Source organism: Cydia amplana, chromosome 14, assembly GCF_948474715.1.
Source record: "Cydia amplana chromosome 14, ilCydAmpl1.1, whole genome shotgun sequence".
NCBI classification, from domain to species: domain Eukaryota; kingdom Metazoa; phylum Arthropoda; class Insecta; order Lepidoptera; family Tortricidae; genus Cydia; species Cydia amplana.
Window position 1 is genome coordinate 7,815,496 of NC_086082.1, and position 14,316 is coordinate 7,829,811.

The 14,316-nt window shown below is 40.1% G+C and overlaps 1 protein-coding gene across 1 annotated transcript; it reads right to left on the minus strand.

Annotated features, from left to right (window-relative positions):
• Positions 1–4,563: 4,563 nt before the first annotated feature.
• On the minus strand, positions 4,564–13,086 carry LOC134654334 (uncharacterized). Its single transcript, XM_063509798.1, has 5 exons — positions 12,955–13,086; positions 12,311–12,428; positions 11,603–12,231; positions 9,907–10,142; positions 4,564–5,859 (listed from the first exon to the last, which is right to left on the minus strand). Exons 1-5 carry the CDS (start codon positions 13,013–13,015, stop codon positions 4,564–4,566), a joined length of 2,340 nt encoding a protein of 779 aa, XP_063365868.1. The 5' UTR covers positions 13,016–13,086.
• Between the last annotated feature and the right edge of the window lie 1,230 nt (positions 13,087–14,316).

The following is a 14,316-nucleotide window of genomic DNA, read 5'->3' on the forward strand; positions in this document are numbered from 1 at the left end:
CCCTAGTGTCCCTACCTATAGGTATGGGCTGTTAGCAGAACCATACTCATAGACGCACAGTATAGTAAGTTCTTATTATCTGGATTAGATCTTTCGATAATAATCACGATACCTACTGCCGTATTCGAACTTCAAGATATTCACAAGAGACGATACGTACCAGATCCATTCTAGATATTACGTTATAGTTTAGATTTCAACTAGTTCTCTTTTACAGCGCAATTCGGCAGCCAATGTCACTTTTACGTTAGATAGAGTTAGATATCTATTAGATGTGAATTGGATCTCTAAGTCATATCTTGTGGAAATCGTTTGTCTGAATCGCGGAAATGTCAAATATGACAGGTTAGATCCTAAAAATATCGTTATCGTATCTTGGTGATGTCTAAAAGATATCTTATAGATGTCTATTTCAAAATCCGAATCGGGCCCATTATCGTGATTATTTTATGGAGCGTTTTCGCTACAACGTGGTAAATATTTGTTACAAGTATGGTCCTTGCTACAAGCTACGGCGTAGCGCTACGGGATTAGCTTATTAGGAATGAATGCTCTAAACCCTATATAATATATATTAATACTTTGTATGGTAGACAAATATGTATTTAATTACCCAATTATTAGATACCAAATAATCATAACTGTGTCATACTTTACTTTGACATAATTATGATGTCCACTACACATTTCAAATAGTAAAAATTCACTGGAGGCCAGTTCAGATTTCGAAATTTCGAATCTAAATGAGCATCAATACCGTGATGTCTATGAATTCGAACGTGAGTCAACGAGTTCTAATTGGCCTCTTACTGACTTCGCAACGGATGCAGATATAGCGTGAGTGCAGTGATAGGCGCAGTTGAAGCATGAACTTAAAAAAAAATACTTAGTGATATTTGTGATGTCAGCATCCGAACGTTTAGTATTTCTGGGAATAATGCGGTGTTCCAACATGGCTGAAGGCTGCTTAGTATTCCGGCGGCTCTTCCCGATTTAGAACAGACGGCCTGGCCCCGGCCCGTCTTCATACGTCTCTCCAACCTGATTTTTATTGCTTCACCGTGTGATTGGAAATATTTTATGCCTCGTGGCATTTTCTGACGTAACTTAAACCCATGGCACACGGCATTTTTTTACACATAGTTTTTGTACACTCTTAAACCTCAAAGGATGACTCACGCTAGACCGTGCCGGGCTCGGGGCGAGGTGTCCGACATGTCAGTTTCTATGACGGCTAATCGGTGATCACTTGGTGCTTTCCATAGAAAACGAAGCGCCGGATGCTCCGGCCTGACCGCGGCCTGGTCTAGCGTGAGTAATCCTTAAGGCAGAAGTGGTTATTACGTTCCTATATTTTAAAGTGTAAAATCATTGGGTAGGTAAACTACGATTTTTTAAAGAGAGTATATCACATGCAGATTTTACAAGTGCAATGCAACATTCTGCACAGATTGTTGAACGCATAGGAAAGTGAATGCTCGTGTTACCTGTATATTTCCTTTTACGTTCTGTAATATGTGCTTTACCTTATTGAATAAACCATTCCATATATATCTTGAATGCACATAAAATACTCCATAATGTGTCTTTCTTCAAAAGATCCTGAAAACTTTTCAATTGGAACTACAATGTACATTCAAAATGAATTACAATTTCATTCCTTTGTGAAGAACTAAATCCTCTTGTTTAAAAAAAACTTATATAACAATCCGCTTTCTGTTCCATGGTAATAACATCTCTTCCACTAGGAGGTTCCAAAGTAAACTTCTAGTAATGGAGTACACTTAATCTAACTTCATTTTGATAGGTACTGCCTTTAAAGACCTATTAATTCAATACTGTAGAGTATATTCAGTAGGGTAGGAGGTGTAACCAGTGAGTGCGCAATCGAGGAGGAAAGTTTAACAGTTTGCAATTATTTTTTAGGGTTCCATACCTCATCATCAATAACACGGGTGACTGAAAACTGTATAGGCGTGCTCTCATAGTTGCTACGTATCTCGAATTCAATTCGCTGTTCCCCAGATACACCGACTTGGCGTCGTGAAAGCAATGGGAATATAATGGCTACGACACGCCACAAGTATGACTTTTTTTATTTATTTTTTTTATTTATGACTTACACCGTTCGTAGCACCACATCGCCATTGACGTGCATTTACAAATTAAAAACAAGTACTTTGTATAATTAAAAATAATTGTGTAGTAAAATGGATGAGACTCGCGACGACAGCGAGACCGCTGGTTTTTAATTTCCAACGCAAAAACTTAAAGCTAATTCTTAACTCAGTTATTAAATAACCGAACTAACTAACAAACCAGCCAAATAGTTAATATTTACGTTACACTGATGATGGAAGGAATCTGTAACAATACAGCGCAACCGTCTTGAGGACGAAGGTATACAATTTTAGCACCATTAAAACTATATGTGTGTCACAACGGTATTATGGAAACGTTTTTTAACTTTTCCGTGACAAACAGTTAAAAAATGAAATCGGAAGTTGTAAAAGAGTTTCCCAAACATTCGCTTCGTTCAATGTTTAAGGGAATCAAATAAAGCAGACAGAAATTGTCAGTCAGCTGCCTGCGGAATAAGAATACGAGTCCTGCGATAAACCGAATCGAGCAATTGATTGCTTTCATTTCGTGATACATGTTTTTTACGAAAGTAGGTACGACTGTGCGAACATGGCATTGTTTGTGCGTTGTGTAAGTCTTTGTTTGTTTAAGTGCACTGATTCGACGTCTAGGTAACAATATCAAAAAATTAACTGATTTAAAATCTAAATAACGCTCACGGTTTGAATAGCACCGTTATTCGTCATTTGGTATAAAATGAACATTATTCATAATTTCAGTGTTGTAGCAAAATGTGTTTTCGTTTGTTTTATGATGGCTGCTAATTACTGTCTCCATTAAATTTTCACGTACATACACTAAAATAAATTAATTCAGTGGCAAAAGTGAGTGCGTGCAGCCTCCGTCGATACAGTGTCCAATTAAGTGCGACTGCCGACACGTGTGTTGCTCATTTGTCCGCTAAATTACTTGGTAATGATGTCGTATAATGCCGGATACTCGTTATCGGCATGTTTCCCTGAGGCGAGGCACAAATTATATAAGACATAATTATGTTGGTATCTATTATACGAAATAGTACATACTTAAGAGCCCATCAACATTCAACGTGCACACTAGCGCCACTGCTAAATAATCGCGATTATTTAAATTTAACGAAAGATATTGAAAAAAGGAGGCCGCTACGTACTGTATCTAATATTATAATACCTTTTGAATATCTATGCGTCCAAAGTTAAAACGGCCGTTTTTGTTTTGAGTTCATAGATTGACGAATCCAGCAACATAGAAACTAGTTTGAAGTATTCAAAAGGTACTTTAATACAAGATACAGTACGTAGCGGCCCCCTTTTTTTAAATATCTTTCGTTAAATTGAAATTATCACGATTATTTAGCAGTGGCGCTAGTGTGCACGTTGATGGGCTCTTAACTATGCTATACTAGCAAACATTCGTAATTGTAGTCAATATATGACTATATAATTATGATGATATGGTATTTTTAGGTAGTTATATTGAGTGAAATTAGCGATAAGTAGCTGGATTTTTTATTATAAGTATCTTGGCCTTGGCAAAAAATCTCAAAAAGGTTTATGTAATTTTACTGCGGTATTATAAATGTACATGTGTACGTGGGTTTGTAAATTGTATCATAAAAAGAAATTACATTATTCAAATCTTTATTTACATTCGAAAACCCGCTCAAACGACACCATTTGAACCCACTGAATTGGTCGATGCGACCTGTATGTAACTGTTATTGCGATAATTTATACAGCTTTAGTTCGGCGCTATTCGATATGCTTACATCGGTCGACAATTATAATAATCGGCTCACAACTTGCGACTTAAATGGAAATGTTAGAAGCGAGTTCAAAATATGGAAATCCCGTATCGAGGAGATTAAGTTGGCTATAATGGAAGTGGGAATACTAGCAGCAGTGCAAGCGGCGTGATCGCGTCCCTTGCGCTCGAATTCACAACTTGCTGTTGGTACATAAGCTAAGCGAGATGCAGCCGTTGTGCCGCGCCGCCGGCATCGCCGCGATGCGCCCTGCACGTCGCGCGTTATGAAATGGGAATTAAATTGTCTGTGAAGAATACAACAGGATTACCGTTTATCCCTACTTCTACATGAAACGATATCTAATACTGCGCTGCCTACACTTCCCCTTTACACACTGAGCGTTGCAACAATCCCCTAATGTTTGCAGCAATAGTCAGGATGCAGTTTGTGAAAACCGGCCAGCTCGGTTGCAGGACGGAGCGTACTGCGCGGGTATCCACTGCACTGCAGCCGGACTTGGCATGCTGCTCCGAGTTTGTGTATCGTAAACACTCGCTGGATTATAGAGAGCAGACCCTGTTTGAGAATTGGTCTTATTACTGAAAATCAAAACAATAGAACTTTCTATGTAGGTAGATACTTAAATAAGTGAATACTTAGAAAGTTTATTGTTTTGGTTTTCTACGTAGTAATCGCTAACCCATAGCCCAATTTTCGAACTGATAATCGGTGTTGGTGCCACTGTCAAAGAAATACTTATTCGACCTTACGTAAGTGGATGCCTGAAACACATGAGGTTTATTATTAATCTCATTGAAATAATCCATTTTATCGTTGTTGTGATCCTTTTTTACTTGTACTATGGCGTCTTTTGCACCTTTTTTACGCGAAGTTAAAAACATTGGTTTTAGTGTGGAAACAAAACTGCGCAGAACATGAATGTTTGTGTTAGGGTGAATGGGTCCGGGTACTTTATTTACTAAAGTCATGTTTGTTCCATTTTTAGATTGTTTGTTAAGTTCTTCCGTTTTATCTTTAAACTCTTTTTTTGATAACTTTTGATGTTTATTAGACCTGGTTAATTTGCCAATAACATCCTCGAACTCTGCAAAAAGCATGTGATCGTTAGTTTTTATTTTCGGTTTCTGGGATACGAAACTTTTTGCAGTAAACCGCGGCAGCAGGCTAACATTAAGGCTGGCGTTGGACAACGTATCATAATCGTTCTTTAACGTTCCGCCATGTATCTGATTTCGTATTGCCCCCATTGTATTGATAACATTTTCAAGTTCTAACCAACTCAAACCCGGCGCGGACGTTGCTTCCTGGACCTGGTTTTCCAGTTTAAACAAATTTTCATTGCTGGCTATCAAATCTTCGTATTTTGTGAAATTTTTCAATCTCAAACTCAGTGGAGATCGTACAAATCTTTCCCAGTAAGTGCGCGCCGCGTAACTACTCTCACTGAAAAAAGGATGTGCAGTTTTAGGATCCTCAGTTGGTTCAATTTTGATGTCAGCTCTAAGGACATCTGCAGAATCCAATCCTCTAATAAGTTTTGCTATTTGTTTTCCTAACGTACTGTAATAAGAGTCGTCTTCTTCGTTTCTTTTAGAGTCGAATCGACGTCGGGTAGAATAGTCGAGGCGACTTGGCGTGATGGGGTGTCTTCTCTTAGGTATAGGAGGCTTCAAGCCTTTGAATTGTTCATGTTTCTGAGGATTTAGTATATTCGGCGGTTTTGATGTGCTTTTATTGCTTTCATTCCTATGAATAAGCTCACTTATATATTTGAAGTCAGGGCCGGCGTCCATTTTGTCACCTGATTCGAGGAGGAAATTATTGTCTCCCATAAACATATCATCGTAATAGTTGTCTTCGTGGGCGTATTGCTTCATATGATAGTCCATAGGTGACATAGATGGTAGCGGTGATGGTTTGAATACTTGTCTCGCTTGTGGTTTGTTTAGATTTCTGTTAAAAGGAGGACGCTGTGGATAAAGAAAGAAACAAAATATAATAAAAAATATGTTGAAGTTAAATGAGAATTCATTAAATAAAAAAAATATACAAGTAAAATGATAATTCATTCACACGTAACTAAACCAACGTCACAACAACATAAGGTTTACGCATACCGGTCTGGCCTAGTGGGTAGTGACCCTGCCTGCTAAGCCGATGGTCCTGGGTTCGAATCCCGGTAAGGGCATTTATTTGTGTGATGAACACTAATATTTGTTCCGGAGTCATGGATGTTTTCTATGTATATAAGTATGTATTTATCTATATAAGTATGTATATCGTCGCCTAGGACCCATAGTACAAGCTTTGCTTAGTTTGGGGCTAGGTTGATCTGCGTAAGAAGTCCCCCAATATTTATTAGGGCGAGCGAAGCGAGCCCTATCACTATTCGACAAACTATGCATTCTTGTGGTACACTTTACGGAAAAACTACTGCACTGTTAGGTTTGAGATTTAACATAGTAATTTAAATTCATGTCTAGATGTGTTATCAAACATAAAAATATCATTTTATAAACCTAAAAAAATAAAATAATGTAATAACACTTTGTATTACTACTAGCGCCATCTGTTGGCAAAATAATGAATTAACATTCGTGCTAATTTTAATTATTTATTTCTCTAACAGATGGCGTTAGGTAGTAAATAAATAAATAAATATTGGACATTCTTATACAAATTGACTAAGCCCCAGAAAAGCTCAAGAAGGTTTGTGTTGTGGGTACTCAAACAACGATATCTATGTGGTGTTTTCAATTTCAATAATGTCGATGGCACTTACGCCATTAACAACGATGAATACAAAAGTGGGTTAACATTTTGGATTCAGACCCACCTCGCTTCGCTTGGTTTGATTCCCAATTTAGCAATTAAGTTTCTGTGAATACCTACTAGAATAATCAATCTTGCTGTATATTTGTCGCAGTATTACATTACGGCTAGCCGTTTTCAAAAACAAGGGCGTTTTGAAATGCGGCGGTTTAACGATTAGCCGGATTGAATGCGGCTGAATGAGAATCCGCCGAAAATGCCGGAATGTATTCGGCGCCATACGTTCTTCAACATAGCTAGCCGTAATGTATTACAGCGAGTCATTAGCCGCCGCTTTGACAGTTTTTAGTTCCCATTTGTAGCACTCGTGGCGCTGCCTGACATAACAACAACAAACTATGAAAAACGCTGGGGTGTCCATCAAATCTGGAGTTCGTCGGACTGTTTCTTTTAAAAAAACATTACCTTCGCAACTTAACTAGACGGAGCCCCGCGAAGCGGGGCTCCTATTTCTGAGCGGTTTGCCCTTCGGGCATCTGAAGCTACCTACCGAACCTAACCTACCTACCTATTGATTTAGTGAGACGTCCGTGAAAACATTACACTTTGGGGAAAAAGCGTAGGTAGGTAAGTAGGTTAGGTTCGTTAGGTAGCTTCAGATGCCCGAAGGGGAAACCGCCCTTTGCGGGGCTCCGTCTATTTACGAAATGTTTTGGAAAAGAAACACATGTAGTTCGGTGGGACCATGGTAAAAATAAATTAAATTGCAAATATTGTCAAACTCCGGTTACGTAGGTGACCGAAAGAACTGGTCACTCTACAATCTAAATAGTAGTACGATGCGGCTAAACGTAGGCCGCCTTATTGAAGAACGTATCGCAATGACAAACCGGCTACTCATCGAACCGCCGCATTTCAAAACGCCCCTGTTTTTGAAAACGGCTAGCCGTAATGTAATACGGCGGATTATACGATCTGACTACGACATATATTATTCACTGCGGAGGTCAATTCACTCGTATGTTTTGTGACGCTCATGAACTGATCAGTCATGTTGTGTTAGCAAACTTAAATCGGGTATTTTCAGTTCGAGAAACAGTTTTGGTGCCATTTATTTATTACGTAAGGCGATTTTGAGGTGAAGGAGGGTCAAACATATCTTATTTTTTCATTTTTTTCTTACTTGGGGGAGGGAGGGGGTTTTCATAGTTCTTACTCATTTTTTCCTTTGGATTCTTATGTAATATATGGTAATATAGGGGGCGGGAGGGGGGGGTCCGCTTATTCTTATTATTTCTTACATAGGGGAGGGAGGGGGTCAAAAACTGGCAAAAATTGTCTTACGTAATTAATGGATGGCGCCTTTAGTGTTACTATTGCTTGGAACTTCTAAAATTATAAATAAAGTTTAGATCATATATTAGTACAAACTTCAGTGACATAGGGCCGATACACGACTACAACTTGTATGTAACTGCAACATATATAGACATACGCTGTTTTGGACTTCCGACTCGTCATGTGATCACTGGGTAGACCAGTTAAGTACCCAAGATAGCTGATGCTGAACCCTGACAGTACCTAGTGGAGCCATAGATGTAAGTAAAATGAGGTAGATATGGTACCAAGCGCACGATCGTGAGCCATTAAATATAGGTTACGAAACCTATATTTAGTTAGTCGTATGGGTGACGCCAAACTCTGTCAAGTTGTCAAAATCGTTGGATCAAATTTTAGTTTTGTCAACTATGAACGTCACACGTCTACATAAAGGTCATTGAGTGGAGCTCGGGTTTTATACCACAGCACACGCTGTTTTGGTCATGCAACTCGTCTTGAGTACTTAGGAAAGTAGTACCCAAGCCCAAGATAGAGCTGATGCTGAACCTTGGCTGTACCTAGTGGAACTCAGGTTTGGTGCAACACAGGGACACGCTGTCTTAGTCAATCGACACGTCTTTATGAGCACTCGGAAGAGCAATACCCAAGATAGAGCTGATGCTGAACCTTGGCTGTACCTAGTGGAACTCAGGTTTGATGCAACATAGCACACGCTGTTTTGGCCATCCGACTCGTCTCGATGAGCACTTAGGAGAGTAGTACCCAAGATAAAGCTGATGCTGAACCCTGGCTGTGCTTATTGGAACTCAGGTTTGGTGCAACGTAGGTACACGCTGTTTTGGTCATCTGACACGTCTTGATGAGCACTTAGAAGAGCAGTACCTAAGATAGAGCTGATGCTGAACCCTAGCTGTACCTAGTGGAACTGTGTGTGTGTGTGTGTGTGTGTGTGTGTGTGTGTGTGTGTGTGTTATTGTGTGGTGTGGACGCAAAAATTAAATTCAAGGACACTGGCTCGCTGACCCAACGTTATGTAGGAAAGCCAGTTGGCTTCCTTACAACAAGTACTGGACGACCGTGTAGGATGTAATGAGAGCTTATGAAATTGTATATTACGTGTGGATGATATTGGCAATTTGATTTTGTCGTCTGGACACGTTTTTAATGGACAAAGTAAAAGCTGTGACAGACAAGCGTACCGGACAGCAACCGGGGTCCGGTTAGTATATTTCTTTCTTGCTCTCACTTATAATATAAAGCTGCGTTCTTAACGGACTTATTACGTACCCACTCGATCGAACATGAAACAAGCCTCGGATTGGATCAAAGTCGCGATCTGGTACGTTTAGGTAGAAAAACTCCGCGAGCCCTTACAAAGCTCTGCTTTTTGCTAGTTTATTTATTTATTTATTATCGTTATATCAAAAAACTCGGCACCAGACGATCGCCGCCTCAACTCATGCGCTCGCCGTCGCTTGCACTAGTCGTCAATCATACGCATTACGCAAGCACCTAACGAAAGTGACCCAACACCTCAGGGGGCCTAGCCAAGATGCCAATCGTTTGCGCGGTAGGAAGGGAACGAAACGCTAATATCTCTCTGTCGCACACATGTGTCGCACATATATGGAAAAATGATAGAAATACAGCATTAACTTGTCGTTTGCTCCGACGCCTACGACGCAAACGATTGGCCTGAAGAAACCAATGGCGGTAAACGCGCCGACCCCGCACCGACACGGTAAGACGCAAGCGCGGTGACAACCAGTTGAACTAGTTGGATGCACGGTTACTGTGCATTATCAACGCACCACTGTGCATTATTAAATTATGTTACATATATTGTATCCTTGAGCAAATGTTATGTGTGTGTGTGTTTTATGTTATAAGTAGATATCACTTACGAATTTATTAAGCAATTTGTGAGTTCGCAAGACTTTCTTGGCGTTGGGCGGCGCGTCGGTCGCCACGGTGGTGGCCGGTGTAGTCGGCGCCCCCGTCGTCGGCGCTGGTGACGGCGTGGGCGCCCCCGTCGTCGGCGCTGGTGACGGCATGGGCGCCCCCGTTGTCGTAGTCGGGGCAGCCGTTGTTGGCTGCTGCGTTGATGCCGCCACAGTAGTTTGATCATGATCCGGTGGAACTGATACAATGTGATTTGCGTATTAGAGTTATACTTGTAGTTGTATGATATGTTAACATTCATTTGTGCATGCCGGTATTTTTTATAATGCACCGGTAACCGATTGATAAGGCGAGTTGCAGGTCGTGATTAGAACTCCGGTGCGTACCAATGAGTTCCTTAAAACTTAATTATAAACATAGCCCGGTTTTTTAGGGACCAAAACGTACCAGCGCTAGTTAATAATTATGTAAATACCAAGTGTTATCGATAACAAGCAATTTCTAAATAATATTATTATTATTGTTTCTCCACTTTGGGCTTCACGGGCCTATAAATCCCGGTCTTTTGATAGGCTTGCGTGGGGATATAGATCCAACATGTAAAGGCCCTTTGGAGAGCTTTAATGTCATGTAGATCGCCTGCAGGAACCCGTTCACAGGTGCAACAATAGACACCCATGAACCGGTCGCAGCAGGCATTGGGACTATTGTAGAAAAAGTGAACAGTATACCGGTCTATGGATTGAAGTTTGGGTGGACATGATACTGAGCTATTGTAAAGTAGTCCGGACACCTGCCATAACAATAAGTATATGCTAACACACGTTATCAAGGCATGTGGTGAGACTAGATAGGCTCCTGAAACTGCCGTCGTGAAGACGACCAGGAGCAACACGGTGTGAGCGGCTCAGGGGTGTCGAGAGGTGTGCGCCGCTTTCTACCCAGTGGCTGTTAACAGTCACTGTGCCAACTCGCATCTTATGCATCTTTCACTTCCACCCGTGGAGCATATAGCTCTAACGACTCCTCTCTGGACGGCCAATGAAGGCAAGCCAGAGCTGAGAGTCCTGCGGGTCCCCTTGGGGTCCACTCCGACCGACGAAGACACGCCGGAGACGGAGACCCTGACCGACTCTCTGGAGCACTCGGGTCCGTGGGGTCGTTATTCCCCAACAGCTCGCCACAAGCTGCCCTATGATATCAATATTATTATTATTGATATCATATTTATGACAAAGGTGACGTTGTTCTTGAATATATTAAGTAATTTAAGAGTGTTAGTTCCTTTATCTTTATCTATTTGCAAACATAGTTATTCGATTTAAAATCTTATTGCAACTGTAACTGACATCTGACCTTGACTCTACTAATCCTGACAATAATTAAAATGAATACTTAAAAATTGCACATTGCACTGTCTTACATCATAATTATATCGACATCGAGATTTGAGTTACAGTAAGTTTCCTGTGTTCTCGCTCTATCTGAACAATACACCAAAATGCACCAGTGAAACCGGGTTATGTATATGAACCATCAAACATCGGCTACAGGTACAGTTAAACGTGGCAAAAAACTAGAATATAAAACCTATAAGAAAGAAAAAATATAAGGTGTTTTAACACTTTTGACTCGAAAACAGTTAAACATAGGAAAGGTGAGGTACAAATAAGTATTGTAATTCATTAAAAAACGTACCCTGAGGGATTGGAGGGATGGGCACCATAGGGTACATCGGCATAGGCGCAGCGGGTAGTCCTAACGGCGGGAAAAATGCCGTTCCCATATTTGGTAAGAAAATAAATGACGGTAGCGGTGGTTTAGGCTTTTTGCTGTACATGACAATCTGCCTGTGGGCGCCGTCCTTGCTGGCATCCGGCGGCCCTTTACCCGGGGGTCCGCCCGGGCGCGGGCCCCACTCGAAACGCTCCCAGCTACCCAGGTCACCTCTCGATTCATCGGAGTCCGATTCTGACGAGTCGGAACCGGAGCTGGAATCTTCCTCGCTATCCTCTTCATCATCCCTTTTACGCGACCTGCGCCGTTTTTTAGACTTTCTTCTTCTACTATGTCTTCGTGTGAGGAGTGGTTCTATCGGTGCACCGCTCCTTCTCGTCCCCGTCTGCAAGGGCTCGTCGTCGGTTTTGTTGACGACTTGGCTTTCTATCGTTTTAAAGAACTGGTTGTAGAGCCAGTCGCTGAGCTCGCCGTTGTCGCTATCTTGAGCGGGTCCATCGGTGCTGGCAGTTACCACTGGCGGGGGAGACTGTCCGTACGTGTATCCAGCAGGTATCATATGGCGCCTATAGTCTTGTGTCAGTTTAGTGCTGAAAATTATATCATTATTAGCATAATATTCCAATGCTTCCTATTTGAATTGTATTTCGAAAAATTTGTAAAAATTACTTGGGCTCGCATATCTTAGACTCTGTATCGAAGTAATAGCCCGGGTAGCAGTGGCAACCGATGATGCAGCCCGGAAAATCATCAATGCAATACTCAAACCTTCCGTGTACACCGCACTCTACAACAAAAACCCACAAATCGCGTCACAAATTAAAATAATTTAGTATATTTATTTCAACACACTTGATCGTAACGTGTGACTTATTGAACCGCTTTTAGGCTTATAATCTTAGAAATTAACCACGCATGCTTTTTTAGTTATATTATAGCACTTGTGTGTAATGTATGATAATCCGAATGAGTTAAGAAGGTAAGTTTCAGCTCGCGCGCACAATGTCGCCCCGTGTGTAATGACCAACAGCACACTTGTATCATAATATACAATTATTAAACAGTTCCGCTACATAGGTAATTATTAGCTATCTATTGACAGATAATAACGCGCAGCCTAAACCGTTAAAGGTAAGACTTTGAAATTTTAAACGCATAATTTTATTCTATACAAATAAATTTTATACAGGTCCAATAAGAAAGGTTTTTTGAAATTCAAAAATTAAAACAGCCTTCGAAGTTTTTAAGAACGTTGACGTGTACAATGACGCGGGCGGCGGCTAGTTAATATACGTAGGTATGATAATATTTACCATAATGTCCAGGAGCGGCGTCACATATTGCGTTTAGTAAAAAAAGTATTAAAAAAATCATTAGGATGAGATACAAAAGGTTAACATTAATAACGTTAGCATAATGCTACTAATATACGTATACTACATATTTTACTGTAGATGTACCTAAATTGTTCACTAAAATTGACATTTTATGAGAATTATATGTATTTCACTCTGGGATTTTTACTTCACTATAGGTGTCACTATACCCGAGGTTTGATGATAACTACTAAACATTCTCAAACGAAACCAAAAATGAATTTCTGGAACTAGTTAATACAATGGCGAGTTTCTTAGTTTCCTTTTGGGGCGGCACAATGGACGCATTGAAAAGATAAATGATAATAGCGTAGGATAATGGAATTGTTTATCTATGGATTGCGGCTGGTCAACCAGTAACTTTATGGAAAGTTATGTTCTCTAAGAAACCGGACAAGAGCGAGTCGGACTCGCCCGCCGAGGGTACAAATCTAACTTATTGTAATTTTTATTTTTTACATATTTATAGTTTTAAGATTTTTCATCGATTTTGATAGCACACGCAGTGCAAGTGTTATTTACCTATACATCATGCTTTCATAGATGTTTGACGGTTAAAATAACACTTGCACTGCGTGTGCTATCAAAATCGATGCAGACTTGTCTTGGTATGACTCTACAACATCAAGACACAAAAAATAATAACTTTTAGGACTTTCTAAGTGATTACATCAACAATGATAAAAAAGCGGCCAAGTGTGAGTCGGACTCGCCCATGAAGGGTTCCGTATTTAGGCGATTTATGGCGTATTAAAAAAAAACTACTCACTAGATCTCGTTCAAACCAATTTTCGGTGGAAGTTTACATGGTAATGTACATCATATTTTTTTTTTTAGTTTTATCATTCTCTTATTTTAGAAGTTACAGGGGGGGGGCACACATTTTGCATGCATGTTAGACACTAAGTAATGTAATGCCAATTAGCACGTAAGGTTTATCTGTAAGTGCTGATTGATTGAATTGAATAAATGAAAAAAAAATGAAAAAAAAAAAAAATTACCACTTTGGAAGTGTCTCTCGCGCAAACTATTCAGTTTAGAAAAAAAAATGATATTAGAAACCTCAATATCATTTTTGAAGACCTATCCATAGATACCCCGCGTATGGGTTTGATGAAAAAAAAATTTTTGAGTTTCAGTTCTAAGTATGGGGACCCCCAAAATTTATTCTTTTTTTTTCTATTTTTGTGTGAAAATCTTAATGCGGTTCACAGAATACATCTACTTACCAAGTTTCAACAGTATAGTTCTTATAGTTTCGGAGAAAAGTAGCTGTGACATACGGACGGACAGACAGAC

Coding starts and splice junctions, on each gene's coding strand:
- LOC134654334 (XM_063509798.1), bottom strand. CDS start 13,015: ATGATTTTTTTAATACTTTTTTTACTAAACGCAATATGTGACGCCGCT. Junction 12,429..12,954: donor CGCCGCTCCTGGACATTATG/GTAAATATTATC, acceptor TTTTTGTTGTAG/AGTGCGGTGTACACGGAAGG. Junction 12,232..12,310: donor TCTAAGATATGCGAGCCCAA/GTAATTTTTACA, acceptor TATAATTTTCAG/CACTAAACTGACACAAGACT.